This window comes from Microtus ochrogaster, chromosome 1, assembly GCF_000317375.1.
Source record: "Microtus ochrogaster isolate Prairie Vole_2 chromosome 1, MicOch1.0, whole genome shotgun sequence".
NCBI classification, from domain to species: domain Eukaryota; kingdom Metazoa; phylum Chordata; class Mammalia; order Rodentia; family Cricetidae; genus Microtus; species Microtus ochrogaster.
The window spans coordinates 70,945,046-70,965,219 of NC_022009.1; the positions used below are offsets into that span (position 1 = coordinate 70,945,046).

The 20,174-nt window shown below is 35.4% G+C and overlaps 1 protein-coding gene across 6 annotated transcripts in view; it reads left to right on the forward strand.

The window, feature by feature from the left end:
* The window catches only part of Nova1 (NOVA alternative splicing regulator 1), a 119,962-nt gene that overhangs the window by 92,522 nt on the left and 7,266 nt on the right, over positions 1-20,174 (forward strand). For 4 of the 6 annotated variants that reach the window (XM_005343812.2, XM_013347868.2, XM_026782318.1 and 1 more), the window contains 2 exons: positions 5,480-5,646; positions 12,854-12,925. In XM_005343812.2, the coding sequence (XP_005343869.1) occupies positions 5,480-5,646; positions 12,854-12,925 (239 nt within the window). The remainder of the gene's footprint in view (positions 1-5,479; positions 5,647-12,853; positions 12,926-20,174) is intronic. The other 2 variants (XM_005343813.2, XM_026782324.1) reach the window with 1 other exon arrangement.

A 20,174-nucleotide genomic window follows, 5' to 3' on the forward strand; every position in this document is an offset into this window, starting at 1 on the left:
ATCATAAAGTATAAGTCAGTCATTTTTAGTCCATGGTCTCTAAGACATCCAGCTAACTGCTCTGAGCTACAGACAATCAACTAAAGATATATAAACTATTATCACATATTTAACCCTTAATTCTTATGGTAATCATGTATCACTTAATTACAATGTCTTAATAGTATTAAAGTGAAGTAAGATTTGAGTGTCAAAAAGTGACTTTTAAGAATTGAATACTTTTCAAAAACTTCCAAGTCTTATTTTTACATCATGTAAAACCTTTATCTAGTTATAATGTGATATGCTAAAGCTATTATAACAATTGAAAACATTGGAGATTATAAGAAATAGAACCCTAAAAATCTGTAGGGAAATAAAGGGAGTCCTTTACCATCTTAGGTGTGGGAGTGAAATTCCTAATTTAGTACTAAAAGTAAGAACAATAAGACATAAAAGAAAGTTGATTTCATCAGAAACTAAATACGCAGACTAGGGAGAGACTCTGGTTATAAAACTAGTCAAATACCCAGAACTCTCATAGGCTGGGTGTGGTAATACATCTGTAATCCCAGAGCTCCTCCAGAGAAGACCAAGACAGATGCTTCCAGAAAGGCCACAGACCAGCGAACCTGGTATGCATCAGCCAACAGCAAGATTCTGCCACAAACAAGTTGGAAGGTGAGGACTGACAGTCAACCAGTGTGCCATGGCATGTGCACCTCCGGACTCATACGAACACACACACAAACATGAATGAATAAAACTTGTGTGCACAAGAGAAATTATCATCAGATAAAAAGACAATCTTTAGGATGGGGAAATATTGTTTTGGAAGTACTACAAAACCTCTATAATATAAAGGTAATCCATAAATTGTGCAAAGAAATAAAGATGGACAATAAGAACTTGAAAGATGCCCAACTGCCCTGGAGAAATGCCAGTTTCGCTGTAGTGAGCCCTGCCCACCCATTTGTATAGATTTAATTACAATAATGAAGCCTAAATGCTGTCTACAGAAGGGAAAATTAGAACCCTCTTACACTGATAGTGAGGATGTGAAGTTGTGTGATTTTAGAAAATCATTTGGCAAGTCTTTAAAAAGACTAAATATATAATTACGTATTTTCCAGAAATTGTGTGCTCCTTTGTTTATACACAAAAGTATCAGAAATAGATACCTAAGAAGATATGTATTCACTAGTGATCACTGAAGCATCCTTGCAGTATTCAGAAGCTGTAAATGTAGAGTCTATATGATCGTATAAAAGTGTATGCTCTGTGTATGTAATGAACTATTTTGCAGCCACAAAAAGAGAGAAAATTTGATATATGTAAAATCATGAATAAGCATTGAAAGAAACATGCTTTTTCCTAACCTTAATCTGCTAGGGCTAGGGAAATTATGAATAGAGTTTTAATATTTATTGTTGTTGTTATTGTTGTTATACTGTGTTGGTGAAGTAGCTTCTGTGTCACAGAGCAAGCCCTCAGGTCAGAGTCTGTGGAGTTGCTTCTCTCCTTACACGTTCTGTGGGTTCCAGGGAGCTCCTCAAGCTCACCAGGTTGTGGGAGAGTGTCTATACCCACTGAGTCATGTGCTAGCTCTGTTTTTTTTTTTTAACTTTGAAAATAAAGTTTTGTGATTCATTATATGTCCTCATGCATTTGCCTAAGTTCTTTTTATTGAAAGCCTTTTTATGGACATAGAGATTATTTATAACTTATTGTAGTTTATTTTTTATTCACTTCCCAAAATTCATTTTCACATGTATTGGCTGAGCTTACAAATCCAGAGACATTTATTGACTTTATAATGCAGATCAGACAACAACCTTCTAAGTCAATCATGTGTGTTTTTTACTTTAGCGATGTCATGGAACCTAGACACTAGTCATGTATTAGAAGGCAGCTCGGGTCATCGGTAGGTCAAGCACTGTTCTAAGTAACAGGAGTATGGTGATAAACCTGACGAGTATGATTCTTTATACCTTTTCAGCCTGTTTCTGGCCCCAAATAGTCTCCATTGCAGTTTCTTCCTTTTGTTCTTCATGCTGTGTGCTTTTCATGTTTTGTGTATAGTACCCAGGAAGAACACTGTGAACGTCATGAGGCCATGAGAGATATGGCCATGACTGTGTCTCCAGCCACCACTGTAGTGTTTGAATGGTCAGGACTCAGTGACTGCTCAGCAGATGAGCAAACAAATGAGAAACCAGAACCAGAAAAACTTAAGGTTTGTTTTTTTTCCAGCAACAGGATAGTCAGCTGTGTTGAATGTCACTGACAGGACAAACAGGAGTGACGTGAAGAGTGGGTTTGTCCAGACACACCTGTGATGGATGATTAGGGCGGGATTGTAGAAAAGGTAATAATCGAGTCGATCTGAGAGAGATACTGAGATTGAAGGTTAGATGTTAAGAAGCTGGAGGACATCCAGAATTCCTTAAAGGATGCCAAGTTAATAAGGTACTTTTATCTAATTGAGTGCCATAGACAGAGCATTTCAAATTAAAAGTGATCCTTTGGTGCTACATAATGAATACTTTTTATCATTGCTTCAGTTATCTTTTACATAAAGTTTTTTTTTAATTTGGAACCAATCAAATTCTAGATTGTATTTAATCATAATATCTTTAAGTCAAGTCTTTTTTATAAAATAATATTTCATTTGCTTATAAAACTGTATGAATTGTCAATAAATGTATTTTACATCCTTATGGAATTTGACTTCCTTTTGGTATGGTCAGTTTCTGAGTTTTCAGTGCTATCTGTAACTATAATGGAAGGCTGTTTTGTTACATTTCGTTGCAGCTGTTTTGGGGTATGCCCTGCTCAGAGGAGCTGTGCTTGATCCTACATCCCAGCAGTGTATGGTTCTATATGTTTCATCTTGCTAGTATTGACACCTAAAATCGAGTGGAGATACTGACATTTCCATGCACATTTTCCCATTAACCTTTCATTCAATTTTTCCCAATTTGTCATTTTTGCCTAAGTTTTAATTCATTAAATTTATAGAAATGTCTTGTTCCAATTATGTTAATGTTTTTAACCACTGAAAATATCCAAGAGAAAAAGCATGGTGTATACAGAGGAAGTCCATCTTAAGCAGGAACAGTGTATGCTGGGTGAAAAGGAATGAAACCCAGGACACATGTGAGAAAATACCTGGGTGCTGGTCTAAGGGTCTGGCCAAAAATCGCAGCAGCACAGAGAATATATTTTACTGCATTTCTGTGAAGAATTTGCCATGATCTGCTTGAGGATTGTACCCTTTTTTAGAAACGTGTTTTTTTTTTTAATATTTGATATTGCCTTTGAAATAGAAACATTAAGCCATTTCCAGCATCGCTTTTGCTCTTTGCCAACGGTCTTTCTTGTTATGAACACATATTTTGTAATTTATCTGTTACCGTATGTGACATGAAAGTAGCAGGGAGGGATGTTTGGAAAGGGAACAGGAAGTGGAAAGTTATAAGGAAGGACAGTGACCATTATGAAATCAGTCATGATGCCGTGAATTCACACCCGTCTTGAAGTGTGGGTTGGAAACAATGATGTCCTGCACACCTGCGTTGTGCATTATGTAGGATGCGCGCGCCTTTTCCTGTAGCTGAGTCTCAGCGTTGTTGCACTCTGTTGCAGAGAGTAGTAAATGCTGCCATTAAGCAAATAAAATGATAAATATCTGGCAGTTTAGCTTAGACACTAATGGAGTCTAAAAGCCTTTAAAATGACAAAACCCAGCAACTCTTATGATTTATAGGCTCATTTGTGTTACATAGTTTGGTCATATACTTGACAGGATTTCTTTTTTTTTTTTTTAACTCTTTCCTAAAAAATTATGGTTTTGTGTTACCTGAGTGCAAAGCCATTAGGATTCAGGAGCAGAACATAACACTGTCTCAGCTAAGTCTCCCAGTGTTGTGCAGTTTCCTTTGGGGCCCACCCTGTTTGCAGGTCCTAAGGGAAAGGGTGTGATCCAGGCAATCTGTGTGTCTACGCAACAGTGGCCCTGTAAACTGCCCTCAGAATGCCTCACGCTTGCTCTTGTGCAACGTCGTATTTAGGCGTTTCTATTTCTTTATGAATCAGGGTTTTCCATTTATTTTCTGTTAGTCTACACGGTCTGAAGAACACTGGTTGCTGTGGTCAGACACATATTATGTTAAATCAAAACTCTAAGAATAACTTGGATTACACAGTGTTTAGTTTACGTTGTGCCAGGCTTCTTTCTTTGGAACTCGTCATTTAAGCCAGACTGTTTTGGCATCCCCAGAGCGCTCTGTGGTGTCTCTGGAAGCAGTGATGTAATCTGATCTGTGTTCTGTGTGGTCTGAGAACCTGAAGAACATTTTGCATTAGCCGCATTGATCGGGAATCCTTTCCAGTCATTTACTAGACAATTAATACAGTCTTGTAAAGTGTCCCCTGGGTGTCCGTATAAACTTGATCGTTTACCCCAGGACCAAAAGATACATCAATATAGACAAGAGTAACTTAAACTGATTAATAGAAACAGGGAAATCTAAATCCACAGATCACATTATGTTCCGTCCATCCTTAAAAATAAACTCTGCTTGCTCTTAATACCTCTGAAACTCAAGAAACATATTTTTACAAATCGAAATTTTCATTGACAAAAATATGAAAATATAATTTAGATATTTCTATAATTATAGTCCTATTCCTAAGTCCTGTGGTACAGGTCTGTCTGTAAGGAATTATGAACATCGTTTGCATCAGTCTTGAAAGCAACGTTGAGTCTTTGTGATTGTTTTTTTAACCTTAGAAGTTTTACGATTTTGTACATACACATTGGCACAAATTTTGAAATCCTGGCACCAGTGAGAACTGTAGTGCAGGTCTTAGTTACAATTTGTAAGCCATCAGGTGGTTTGGATCACTGAAGAAATAGCTGTGTAATCAGTTTGTAAGTCAGGCCTGCTGTAGTCAGCCTCAGAACAGTATGAAAACTAATCTTGGGTTGTCATGACCTCAGGGTGTGTCCACAAAATTCCTATACTGTATCATAGATAATCTAAGTCCTGTTTATATGTCCCTGATATCACATTTAAAGTACATCATCAATAAAATTGATATTCATTCTTGTATTCAAAAAGTATAATAATTTACTGATTTTTAAAAATGAGCTCCTTAAAAGGTATTTTCATGGATTCTTATCTGTTACAGCTTCTAGTCCTAAGGCCTTCTCTGAGTTCTTCATGAGTATTTATCCCCATGAATGAGTGATGAGCTCTGATCTCTAGATCTTTGGTTCTTCTAGAACCCAATTGCCTGTAATGAGAATAAAAGGGAATGAATTCTGACATTTTTTAAGAAGTAAATGTATTGATTACTTTAATTTCAATTGAACACTTAGAACTTCAGAGTTGTAAACGTTGCAGTATTTTATCAACATTATGCCTTCTTTTTCATAATGTTTCAATGTAAAACGAAAAGGACAATTTTCTGAAAACGAGTCTTCTGTCTTCAGGTACCACTGAGCGGGTATGCTTGATCCAGGGAACGGTTGAAGCACTGAATGCAGTTCATGGATTCATTGCAGAAAAAATCCGAGAAATGCCCCAAAATGTGGCCAAGACAGAACCAGTCAGCATCCTACAACCTCAGACCACCGTCAACCCTGATCGCATCAAACAAGTGAGTGTTCGGTTGGGAAATGAGAGAGGAATGACCCGCAGTGCAGTCTGAGTTCCTTCCAGAGGAAGCAGTTTAGTCCTGCCAGGAAAAGGCTTAAACTTATCTAAAGTTGTCATTTAGTTTTTTAAGAATTTCACAGCCCTTGATTGGCAAATCAAGCTATTGATTAATTGAATTCTACATCTATTAGAGATATACAAAGAGGCACTGTTGTGACTCCTTGTGAATGTTTTTTGCAGCTATGGAGGCAGGGGTTTTATTAACTAATGGAACGCTACTCTGTTTAAAATATAACACTTCTTAAATGAATTATAAAAAAATGGAAATGAAGTTTCTATCTTCCACATTTCCAATGCCCAACTTTAGTGACATTTGTAGTTCTCAGGATAGGCATTGTGTACAGACTCCTGTTTTACTAATTTGCCAACACGTGTGTAAGTCAATCTGTACAGCTAGAGTTCAGGCCTTTGTTAGCGATCACCCATTATGTTTTGTATCACATGTGTAGTACCTATATCTGTTATGAAGGTCCAATGTTAAATTTTAATGTATGAAATTTTCTGTCAAAAAATTTTTATGACAAAAGCACTGTGAATTTTTAAGATTGAGTAATACTTGAGATGACGTAGGGAAATGACACTGCTTGATGTTAAATAAGGCGGATTATTCTACCGTAAATATTTTAGACATACATATTGATAGTTTTGCCCATAATTATTGTCTACTTTTGCCATTTTATTTAGCCACTTAATTTATGACTTAGTTTTATTATCAACAAATTGTGATTTTAGAATAAATGTATTATTATTTATAAATTAACAGAAAACTTATTTTCATTGTAATGAATTTGAAATGTAGTTCAAAATTCTATTAATTTCATGTTTCTGAACTGAAAATATATTAACCAGTACTATGAACCTATCATAATTTAATCATATATCAACTTTGAATTCATAATTGCATACTATATGCTCAAATTATAGAGTAATATTTGATTATCTATTAATAATCTATTTTTAAAGTACTTCCTTGTTTAAACCATGACAAAGTAGTTCTTACTCCATATAAAGAACGCTCTCACTGTTTTCCATCAGTGTTGGATAGCTGTAATTTCAGAATCTCTATGGATATGTGGCAACAGCCTCATACATTAAAGCTCTAAGTATATACTAGTGTTTTTAAATTCACAATCACTTAGTAGTGTGAAGTGCTTCTTTCATCCATGCTAGGTAAATACAAAATAACCCAAAGTCTTTTGATTTGACGATGATACAGAGACTTCATCAGATTGGAAAACAAGGTGTCTTAGATGGCAGATATCCAAGTTAAGATCAGGTGGGGCTAGAAATGTCCTGAGTGAGCACTGAAGTATCCACCCTCTTTGCTTTCGGCCTTAATCCAACCCATCCATTCTCCCTTTTCTGCCATAACTTCTATTTAAACATTCAAATATTTAGGTGACCACTTGATGTCTCTTTTTAAGTAGACATAAAATTATGCCTTGAATAATATAAAACTCTATCTAGAACAGTAATATGAGACTTCCTTTAATGTTTATGTAGTCACAAGTACCAGGCTGCATCAAATAGTAGACTGAATCATTTTTGAAGTCCCAGTTTTAGCTATGGCTGTACAGATGAGATGGGCAGGCGGTCATGTATGCAGGGCCAATGTACACTGATGAATGCCACCAGGATTATAAAGCATTTTGCTGATTTTTGTTTGCCTGATTCAGATATTAATTATGTTTAGGATAAGTTTTAAATGTTAATATTTATTTATTAAGCTTTTTATGCTTTTATGCCTTGATACTCAGAGAATTAAAAATCATTGTTAAGTTCTACATTTTCATGAAATCAGCAATACAGATAGCAGTGAGTCATTACAAGAGTGCAGAACTGAGCCTTGAGTGTGCTGAGGCAGCGTATTTAACACACATTATCTGTACAATGTAGAACCTATGCCAAGTTTCTTAAAATTTGTAGGATAAATGCGTTTTTGACCTATAGTAATGCATCTTCTTATGCTCAACATTAAAGCTCTTTAACTTTTTAGGTATCTAGTTGGCCAGTTTCTTATTTCTTACCAAACAATGACCAAAGTAGTTGTCAAGTATATAAATTTTAATGATTATTATTTTATTTCTCATAAAATGATGCCGCTTAACACATTAATAGAATAAGCATTTGTAAAGTAAATTATTTTGTTATAGAATAGATAAAAAGTGGCTTTCTTGTTGTTTAAAAGTTTAAATTTTAATCCACAGACTCTGAAGATGTCTTGCTAAGAACTTTGCACAGAACAAGTGATCCAGTATTTGCTATTACTTTAGGATTTTGTCCCTAAAAATAATTTCTTTTCAAGTTTTAATTACAAATATTCCTTTACGGAAGGTTAATTACAGAATAAAACTGGAGTTAACGAAATGTTAGAGCCAGTTATCAGTTCTATAAACAGATGCAAGTGAAAAATGAAATTATGAATTTTGCTTAGTGTTTACATTATTGTTATTATTCCTAATTGCTTGTTTTGGGTTGACAATTTTAAACTTTTACTATTAAAAATTTTAATGTATAACTTATACTTAAAATCATAAGTCAAATGTGGTTCTCAGAAAGTCAGATTTTAAAAGTGCTGACTTCCCATTATCTGTTGTGGTTTTCTAATCAATTATGTTCTGCACTGTATTCTAGATACAGTTTACCAACTATGTACATCTTATAAACCATAATTCTCCATCCATACGTCCCTATCTTTTCTGGTTGATGGCATCATATTAGTGAGGTTTCTTGTGTCCTGCATGCTCATTTCAAAAGTTCTCCATGCAGGACAGTGATGAACTTCTTCAGTGCCTGAGATCCAGCTTCGTGTAATAGATGCAGGTTATTCATTTCTTAATTCTGGACCCCTTGTAAAGCCAAGCTGTGCAAGGGAAAAGAAAAGTAAGAAACTTAAAGAATTTTCTTACATTTAAAAATGCCAGTACCGCCAGGTGGTGGCGGCACACGCCTTTAATCCCAGCACTCGGGAGGCAGAGGCAGGTGGATATCTTTGAGTTCGAGGTCAGCCTGGTCTACAAGAGCTAGTTCCAGGACAGGAACCAAAAGCTATAAAGAAACCCTGTCTCGAAAATCAAAAAAAAAAAAAAAAAATGCCAGTACATTTTTAAAACTGGACCAGAATTTTACTTTTCTGATAAGTTTACAAAGTGACATTCCTCAAATTTTGAACATCATTTATTCAAACATAAATTTATTAAATACTTAGTTGCCAAATATGTGAAACTATACCCTTTGTACTTCATCCTAGCTTGTCTTGTAATGTTGCTTAACCTATGAAAGCATGTTTATATTCCAGAAGTGCAGTTTAAACAGTGTACCATAAACCTCAGAAGATTCTAGTTAGGTAAGGAAGATGGAGAAAAGTTTGTTTTAGAAAGATGAGATACGATGCAGTTTGAGAGAAGGCTTTCACAGCCCTTGACTAGTAACAGGACTGGCTGATTTGGTGTATCTGTGCTAAGATTTAGAGAAAATTCATGTTAGTTAAGTAAGGTGAGGACAGACAAGAAAGACCTGTGTGGTAGAATGATATTATAGACGACAAGATTATTCCTCATTTTCTTAAAGAGCTCCATTAATTTATCTTAAAGATTATTTAAAAAGTAAAGACATCTTTTTATTTTTGTTGTTCTTTGTGAATAAAACAGGCCAGATTTTGAGGACTTATTCAGGCATTGTTATTGGTGGGAAAACAGATATGAATGGACCAGATGTTAATGTTGGAAGACAGGTAGGGTGTCCATCAAAAATGACAAGCTATAGGGACAGTTGCCATTTAAATGTTTTGTTCTTAAGGACTAGTATAGAGGGATTATTTAAGGGAAAACGTGGAGCGTGGGGAGGTGATTATGGAATAATGTTATTGGCTGGCTGACAGATGAACATGGCTAGAACAGCTGAGACCTGCTGTTTCTGCTTTACTTGTAAATATTAGATGTTCTTAACAACTTATTGTTAAAGAACCTTTTAAAGTAAAGATACATTTATTCTAGAGTTTGTTTATAGTAATAGTCTCTGGACCAGAAAAACTCACATTTTAACATGAATTCATCATATACTTTGTTAAAAATTTTTAGTTTTTAATTTATCAAAATTTAGACTTATCAATATTTTACCAAATCTCTAGAATTAAAAATCTTGATATTACTAAATGCTTTATATTTCAAAAAAGTACATTGTTTTAGGCAGAAGCACACAGATCTCTGTGAGTTCAAGGTCAGCCTGGTCTACATCACAAGTTCTAGGTCAGCCAATGCTATATAATGAGCCTCTGTCTCAAAAAAATATATATTTCTGTAACATAATTCACACTATATTATCTATAGAAAAAAGGGGGGGGTTCAAAGTTACTGTGTCCTTCATGATCTCTACTTAAAAGGGAAAAATAGATTAGGAAAATGTGTGCTTTGTAGATGTTGTACATTACAAATTTATCTCCACATTGATGTTACACGGATATTCAATTAATTACATATTCATGATGTATATTATTGAGAAGTATATCACTATGTTAATACTGAATAGTAATTTACTATAAATATTTTACTTATTAAATAGTAAAGAAAAATCATTGAACAATTGTATTTTATTTCAGAACACTTTACATGGATTTGTCTATATCTGCAGACTTAAGAACAATTTTCTCAACTATTCCATTTGCCCAAATAATAGTAAGCTTTAAATTAAAGTCATTGTTTTAATATATTTATATTCATCTGTTTATTGGGGCAGGTTTCCTTCTAGAATTTAAAAAAGCATGGAGTTTTAAACTTTTTGAACATTGCTTAGAATATAATTAGTACTGCAACTATAAAAAGAGGATGCATTTTATGCATCCAAGGGCCTGTTTGAGTAGTAGCTGGGAAAGCTGTTCATCTTTCTGCCACTAGAGTTATGTAGACACCTCACCCGAGAAACGACACTAACTCTTTGCCGTGACCTTAAAATAAGTGCACACTTGAGCAATTCTCACCTGTGTGAAATATGAAAATGTAGCTTCTTATCTAATCATCAAGCTTAATGATAAAACCTTGTTATTTAAAGCACATTAATATAATTGAGAAGTTTAAATTATTTATTTTATTCATAGAAGAAAGGGAGAGCAACCAAATTAGTAAGAACAATTTTGATGAATAGGAGTTGCATCAATTATTAATAGATATTCAGAATATATCAGAATCTTAAGGAGGAGTAATAAATTTTGACAGATCATCTGAATCTAAGTTATTACAAGTTCTGAGCCACATCAGGTTACTGCTTTTCACTTCTGTCTCTTTGCACTGTTTAAGCACCTCGCTGAGGGTGTGTGTCTGGAACAAGTGCTATTATCCATCTCGTACTTGAGATTGATTCTATTCTGATGAGCACGGACATACGGTATCTGGGTTTGGTATGACATAAACTTATATGGGAAGAAAGGAACCCTAGGTCTGACATCTATTTAGTCATAAATGTGGAGTGAGTGTTGGACTTAGTGCAGAGCAAATGCTTAAATGTGTTTGACTCCACCCATAATTCCATGTTATTAAGCTAGGTTGAAAAAAAAATGAAGCCTTTAATGTTGAACTCATATAACGTGGTAGTGTGATGTTATTAAAAATGCCTCAATATTCATTGCACAGAATAAGTGCATATTAAAGTGGCCTTTAATGATGGAAAATAATGTTTCTCTAGAAAACTGACAAAAAATAATTATAAAGCGCCTTAAATAGAAAAGATTTGAAACTTTGAAAGCCTGCCGAAGGCTTTACCCCTGACCTAGTAACATTTCCCGTTCTTTGTGTGACTTGAAAAAAATTCCTATCTCAACACCACATGAGGTCTACCACTTCTCCAATTGTTTTAAATTTTAAGAAAGAAAATGTTTCAAGGGAAAGACTTCTTGAAACATAGCCTAATGGTGCAAGTAGTCTCATTGTGTCAGTGGAAGGCAGTGAGCTGACAGAGCCTTCAAATTTATCACCATCGCTTTTATTCTCAACTGCTTTATTCAAACTGGCAGTTCTGACCCCTTAAATACAGATATATGAACACTTTTACTTACTTCTCAAACTTTCAAACCTCCAAGGTTAGGCCTTTGTTCATATTTCAGTAGTTTTGATGGACACGAAACAAGGTAATACATAATACCCATTATATAGGCTTGTCTAAGCTATAGAAAACTATCGCATTTGCCCATTAAGGAACACTCTTTTAAAGATCCCTGCCTAGCCATGATTTATGTTTAAGTGCAATATGATACGTAAACAAACATCTGAAGCCCTTAAACGTTAAAACTGTCTTGTTAGGTGTTAAAGACCTCTGAAGAACCCAGGTGAATGACTCTGTGAACGTGGATGATTTGCTGTGTGTACATCTCTGTACATATGTATGTGCTTATAAGTGGACAGAAACTTCAGTTCATAATATCTGTGATTATTTTGAACATAGGATGACAATGTTATAATATATTATACTTTTTTCTATCTTAAATGTACCATTTAGCATAAATGATAAAATATGATAATGCTGCTAGTTACATGTTTATTAATATGAGGTTAATGTTTACATTTTCAGATGGCTCTAAGTTTGTTAAAATTAATATTTTAGAAGATAATGTGATATTAAGAACTCAACTTCAAATTAAATTGCTTTTATGTATGGATCCCTAAATTCATGTGGAATCAGCTTGGTGGTGGTGTTCAACTATTAAGTAGGTGGATACTTTTATGCCAAAGTAAACTTCATCTCACCCCTTCTTCAAATCTCCAACTTTACTCATTGATAGGAAAATGACTTCTCCAATTTCTTCATCTAACTTCCTGAATTTTCTTTGACATCTCTTTTCCCCGAAGCAGATTAGCGGGGAAGAAGTGGGCCTGCTGTCCATGCATAGGGGCAGGCTGCCTTTAGATCTCATGTGAGTTTCTGTCAGTCACCATCATGATTTCAAGTCATGGATTTATTTTTACATGCTTATGCATGCATATTTACATGTATTAGTTACTCAGTTGATCTTAAATTCCATTAAATTTGAATGACTAGGAGAAAACTTTTGTCATAGGATTTTGTTCTCGTTATATTACATTTTATTTTGTTTTGTTTTGTTTAATGATCAGCTTAAGGCTCATAAAGGTTGATTTGCTCCTGAACTGCTTTGTTCCCAGACATTGCCATCTTCCCCAACTACCACCAAGTCCTCTCCATCTGACCCCATGACCACCTCCAGAGCTAACCAGGTACAGTATCACCCTTTCATCTACACCATACTTTCCCAGCGATTGCCTGCCAACCGGAGAAAAAGATGATGGTGGGTTAAGGATTTATTCGTTCATTCATATGTATGCACCATGATCAGATTTCAAAGAATCTAACAAATAAATATCAATCATTTTTTTTTAATTTTACATGCATTTAACTTCATTAACAAATATTCAGGTAGTAGGTTTAATTGGAATTTTGGACTACTTCTTAACTGTGATCACTTTTCATACCCCTGAGGATTAATTATTGAGTTGGTCTTTTTCATTTCTTTTAGTCTATCTTCCAAGAATTTTTACAAATAATTTAGGCTTGTCCACATAGGTTTATAGAATTGAGCAAATGTATGTCTTTAAAGGTGAATATCATTTTACTTTTTGAGACTGGCCTTACTATGTAAACACAATCAACAATCAACATTTCTAGCTTGAAAATTGCTGTCATTTTAACATTGTTTATTAATTGCAGGCACAGTGTATTTTCTTAATCACTTTCATTGCAAGAGTGTCAAACTTTGCAATGAGAATTATCTTATTATTTCGATTTGACAGGTGTTTTGAAACTAAATATTTGCAGACCAGCCTTCAAAAATGTGCTTGTTGAGTAAAATAATTCTTCAGATGTTCCAACACATTTGCATTTTATGTGAGTTGAGTTTTATTTAGATGAGAAGTACTTTATTATTTTCACTTTTCTTTTTAGTCTTTCTGAGATTATTTAAATATTAACAGTTTATATTTTGAAATATTTTTTATTAGTTGGCCAACAAGGTATTGCTACATATGTTGCACTTGGCATTCCACATATTATTTAATTTAAAGCAACCAGCATAATTTTGCTCATTGACAGATTCTAGTAATTTTTAATCTCACAGAAATAAAATGACAAGTAAATCTAGGCCATGTTAGGATGCTGGTCTACAGGTGGAGCTTGGTTTTCTTTTTATGGAATGAAGCTTCCTTTAAACACAGAGTCATAATCCTGTCACTTTGGCCCTGAAACAGTTAGGACACATCAAAATGATGGATCCATCGCTTTTCTCTGGAGAACGTAGTAGTGTTCAGGTAAGAAGAGAGCATCCAGGGCTGCCCTCTTGCTTCGGTGCCCTCTTGCTTTGGTCTGTGGCGTAGAATCTCACCAAGGAAATGTCTGCCTTTTGTTTTCAATGTCTCCTATGCTCCACTAGTGTTTGATTTCTCAGCAAAAGCTGGATGGAGGAGCACAGTGTAAGCAAGACCAGTGATTTTTCTCACAGTAAGATGCTAAGTAGAAAAACAGTCGACGAAGTTTGTCTCTGAAATTCAATATGTAGTTTACGTTTATGAACGTGGATTTTTATAAAAATGATTTCTTAAAAGGCCAACTAACCTATTTTCTTATTAATGCTTTATTTTACCCTCCAGATACGTTATCACACTTGCTTCTGTCAAATCTGCTATTGAAATAATTTGAAATATAGGCACTGTGTTATAATATTCTGTTTACTGTGCTTACATATTTTGTTACTCATACAGTTTTCTTTGGTTTTGGAGTTTTTGTTTGCTTGTCCTTTTTTTTTGTTTGTGTAAAAAGAAGCATAGATCCTGGGTCACATGAAGCACGTGATCAAAGAAGAATAGCAAAATCCTTATTTATTCAAGGACTAATAGCTTACCAATAGCATTTCGTTTTAGTAACTTGTGACTCCTGTACTCCTTCCTGGTAGGTTCTCCCCAGATGGCTGTGACAAAGGAATGGCGGCCTTCCTTACTCACACCTTACGTGCCCTACACCCAGTCCTTTCTTGTGAATTGCCCTAATTCATTTGCTGATTTATGTCTTTAAATATAGTCCAGTTAGGAAAATATGGCTCAGTGTAACAATTTTTAAACTTTATAGAAGGAAAATATCATATAGATATATGTACTAATTTTATCTTAGTTTGTATTTATTCAGCTATTATTAAATATGTTTTTAATCTTATAACTGATAGAAATAGAAAAAGTCAGGGAATTCTGTTTTAGATTAAAAAATTGCTGCCATGTATTATATGTTGTATGATAATCCTGCTGTAAAGGCAGGGGGAAGAAATCTTTTCCTAAGAAAATTGCAATAAGCAAGACAGATTACAGTCAAATAACTAACATTTGTTTAGTTTTCTAATAAGTATTGGCCAGATGAATTTTGGTCACGTTCTCACTTGAGATAGTTTGTGTTACTTACTGATAAACAGAAAAGCACTAGTGACTGGTAAATATGCAGAAAATCTAGATGAAAACTGTAGGAGTAATTCAGAGCCTGTGCTTGCTCTGCAAAGGCACCATTCCACACTTTCCATCCTGCAGTCGTGTTCAGCCCTTGAATCTTATCCGCTTTACTCTTCAGCCGCCTTCGCATGATTCCTTGAGTCCCATTCCAAGTACACTGTTGTTCAATAGCAATTCCCCCCAAACACTGTAGACCCACTGTGTGAGAAACCTAAAGTGATAGCGGATGTGAACAGCAGAGCAAACTGTGTGGTGAGGACCTTGTCTTCCCCTTGACCTGCTGAGTAGTCCCATGTGAAACTCATATGCTGGGGTTTCTCAGGGCGGATACTGAAATCCCCGGCTCTTCTCACAGTGGTGCAGTGGCTGAGTGTGTTCATTTAAAGGAAATGTGAAAAATCTTAGTCCTTAAAAGTAAATTACTTGGTAAATAGCTTATTTAAAGTGCTTGAGTTACCAACAATCTAATGCTAGTGTTGTCTATTTCTAACGTATTTCTGTGATCCAATTCACTGCCCTTAGCTCAGTTCTGCAGTCAGCATCTGGAGAGCACGCAGTTGCTCTTGCTTGGTAGTGAAAGGCCGCAGTCTCTATCGAGAAAAGTTGGTAAAGCTAACACTCCTACACTTTTGTTTTCTTTTTATGTGTTTCATATTTTAAAATGAATGCTTGCGCCTTTTTATATTTAGAATTTCCAAGTGGAGAAAATATAAAGCCAAAAGAATTGGCTAAACTTTCACAAGTGTCCACAGGAATTTATCAATTCCAAGATGATGTTTATTTTACTTGTCATATGGCCATGATTTTATAAGTGGTTTTATTAGACAGTCAGTGATGACTGGTGATCAGGAGGGGGCACCGATAGCAGGTGCAGGCCTTCTCCACCATCATTCTTGCTGCTTCTCCTTTCTTAGCCCATAACCTTACACGTACTTCACTGAAACTGACACCATCAAAAGAGACCTTCCATAAACTGATGCCAACACTTACTAGACCTTTGCCTTATTATTTCCACAGTCAATTCTCTCTCTGCTCAAAGTCAGTTATTTTGATTATACTATAGGTATATGCTTTCCCTACTGCTGAATGATATCTTCTCTTTAATTGTACCTTTTGTCAAGTTTTGACTCTCCATGGACATATTCCAATCTGCATGCAGTGTTTTTCCTGTCCTTTTAATTTAAATGTTGACCCTCTTATACATGTATGCAAGATATTGTGAATATATTTAGCCTGGGACTTCCCGTCCCTCCGCCCCTCCCGTTCCTGTATCCCATTTTAAAACACTGAACTGTCTTCTCATTATCATCCTTTCCCTCACAAACTAATGCCCCTTCTAGTCCTTCATAGCCAAAGTCACCAAGTATTATCTCCAGTCTGTTTTCTGTGTTCTCTCTGTTCCTAAATTTACTCCAGGCAGGCTCTTACCACCACCATTACACCAAACCTGCAGTGAACATCAATGGTAGCCACACTGCTAATTCCTGGTGTTCTCAGTCCACATGTTCATTGACCTGTCAGCAGTGTGTGTCCCATTTTGTTACATGACTTCTATGCCAGCTGTAGTTAGTGTCCAAGATTCTACACCACCATGATGATCCTGTTCCTGCTCTGTTACTGCTTCCTGCTCTTGTCCCCATCTCAGTGATGGAATGTCCTAGTCTTGTGAGAATCATGTATTTTGCCTTTTATGTGCTGTTATATGCAAAATGCATGCTTTTGGAATTTGTGCTGCTTTTATACCTTACTTGTTACTGTATAAAAAACATTTCTCAAAGATGCAGAGTCTGGAAAGTCCACAATCAAGATACTAGCATCTAATGACAGCTTCTTGCAGAATATTCACAAGGCAGAGGGTAAAGGGACAGAAAAAGAGATCAATGTAATGTCTTCACGTGACAGGAGAGAAAGAAGCCCTTTCTGAAAACATATATAAAATAGCAGTAGTAGCCTGTTTATGAGGTCAAAGCCCAAAAAATGTGGGCACTGTTGCATTGGAGTCAAATTACAATACATGAATTGTGAGAAGACAAAAGCCCTCCCCCAAACCATAGCAACCGTGAACTAACAGAATCTTTATGAAGGCTCATACAAGCTCCTTACTATATTTTAATGCTTATGGTTTAAATTTATAATTTTCCAAATATTTCCTATAATTTAAGCTTCAGGTCCCCAATACCTTGAACTCACCCCTCACAGTACAATCCCAGACTGCCTGCATCTAACAAACTAACTGCTACCTTAAGTCCAACAGTTGCAACAACCACCCTAGGCCTTCTCCTTTTAAACTTTCTTCTCTTGCCTACATCTGAATGTTTTAAGTCAATTTGCATGGTAAAAGCCAATGTACCCAAACTTGCATGGACACTTGTTAGGCTCTATCTGCCTCTGAGCACACTGCTTCTTCTATCTGATCATGAGTTAGCCTCACATTCACTCTGGACATTCTCACCACGCAGTCGCTCTTCCTTTCAGACACTGGCAGGTTCTCCCACAGTGTTCTGCTCTTGCTTTTTCAGCATGTGAAATTCTAATCTCAGAGATCTATTTGGTTAAAAACTTATAATTCTTCAAGATTATTACAAACCACATACTCCAGAAGACCATTTGATTGACTTGTAGTAGGCCTGTCCGGTCTCCCTCTCACACCAGCATTTCTGATTGCAGTTTTCGTGCTATTCTTTGTTCTGCTGTCCTGGGAGTGCTATGAACTTCATTACTAATACATCTGTTGTATACTGTGTGCCCATCACTCCTTTAGAATGTTACATCATATGACATATGACATGTTTCTCCATGTTAGTCTCTAATGTATAAAACAAAACCTGGAGCATAGTAGGATATGAAAAAGTACATGTCAAGTGACTCACATTAGGTAGGAGTTTTATAGAATCCTTCAAATGCAACTTTGCCCAGGAGTTGTCTCTAATAATGTAAACCAAATAGGAGAAATTGATTTATTGAAAAAAGTTTAGACTTAAAAAATATTTGTCACCTTTCCTTCTATACATTCAGTGTATTATCTCTGATATATGAAGTGCTTCTCAATTCCTGTGGAAAAAAATAAAAAAATAATTCAATAGAAAAACAAGTGAAAATCAAGAAAGGTAATTTACAGATAAAGTAATAGAAATGTCCAGTAAAAATATGTTCAGTTTTACAAGCATCAGGATGGGTAGCAGCGTGTGTCATGAGGTTATGCTTTTCCCCAGATAGATAATTTTATGTATGTATGATACACATGTTTCAGATTCAGAAACTATGTGTGTTTAGAAGTCAAATGTTGGCAAGTATACAGAAAGAAGCGGTCACACACGTTGGTAAAGGAAGCACTGTGACAAGCTCTTAAGGATCTCAGGAAGCTGAGAACTATTTGAGGTGTAGATTTCTAGATGCACGAGCATGTAATGCAGCATTGTTTCCATTAGCAGAAGCAGGAAAGTGGTCTGCTCTTTATAGATCTGTTCTTGAAGGATTTCTGGTATTGTAGAGTGTTATGTGGGCAATCTATGAAAGTAATGGAAAAGATTCATTACTGTAAACTGGTCTACAACAGCTCTTGTCTATAAACTAGAGAAAAGTACATTTGTAAGAAACATCAAGCTGATGAGGGAGAGGGACTTGATCGGGGGAGGGGGAGGGAAATGGGAGGCGGTGGCGGGGAGGAGGCAGAAATCCTTAATAAATAAATAAATAAATAAATAAAAAAGAAGTAAAAAAAAAGAAAGAAACATACCTCTCTTCTTAATGCTCACAAAGTATCTGCAGTGTTTTGTGTTTGAATCCATTACGGTGATGATAGAAATATGAAAATTACTGGCTTTTATTGCAATGTCTTTCCTCCTAAAAGTTAGCTTGGCAAAATGACAATGGATGAAAATTTATATATCAATTCTGATACATATCATGTGTTCACTAGAAATTAGAAGTTTCTCAAGGGAAAGATTTACTATCATATGTGCCTCTGAGCTGCAAAATGCTCTGAATTATAGTCTTAAAATGAGCTAGTGCATGGCAGGTAGGATCCCTGGGGAGAGACCTTTGTCCCAGAGGGTGTTCATTTACTGTATTAAATTGGTCATTTTTTCATGTTTTAAAATTATGCCAAATTAATTATTATATAATAAATGTAACTTTTATCTTTCATAGTTACCATATCAAAAGTGCTTGAGCCCAGCTTCATATCAAAGCTACTTTAAAGTTTCTAGTGTAATAGCTCATGGGGGGGGATAATGAAACACATATATGTTTGAAGAGTTTGATACCTACAAATATTTTAGTGTGGGTATTAGTTTAAGATTGAGAGACTTGCTAGGTAATATGATTTAAGGTACAAAGGAATGTTATTCAAAAGGTCTTTTTCTGTCCGAGGTTGTGTTAGTAGACTTGCCTAACATCAAATATGGTTATATATCTTTCTTTGGAGTTATTTACATGCAGATTATATGCTTTTTAAGATTTTTTGCACTGTCGTTGCCAAAAATTGTGGAACTAGATTAAGTAGATGCTTTTCCCACATGCCTCCTTTGTTGCCAGTACTTCACTGTTATTGTAGGTGTAGTTGTGTACACACACACACACGTGCATGTTTATAATATGGTCTTACAGTAGTTAACTTCCTGCTCCAATTTCTTTGGTGATTTTAAAAGTCGTATCTTTTCCCCTTTAATACTTTATTGATCATTATTCATTCAATCTTTGTATTTTCCCGATCTGGATGAAACTATATAGTTCTACAATGCAAAGTACTCTCTCTTTAACTCTCAAACCTTTTCTAATTCCAAAAGCCATCTTCACTCATCAGCTTGACATTTTCACTTTAGTGTCTAATAGACATTTGAAGTGAAAATGTCTAGAATAGGCCCCTTTCTGGCCGCACGTCTCTTCCTTTCTCCCCACCATCTACATCAGTGACGTCACTCTCTGACTGTTCCTAGCTACTTTCATGCTTCACTTTTTTGGGCTTTTGTTTTCTTTTCTG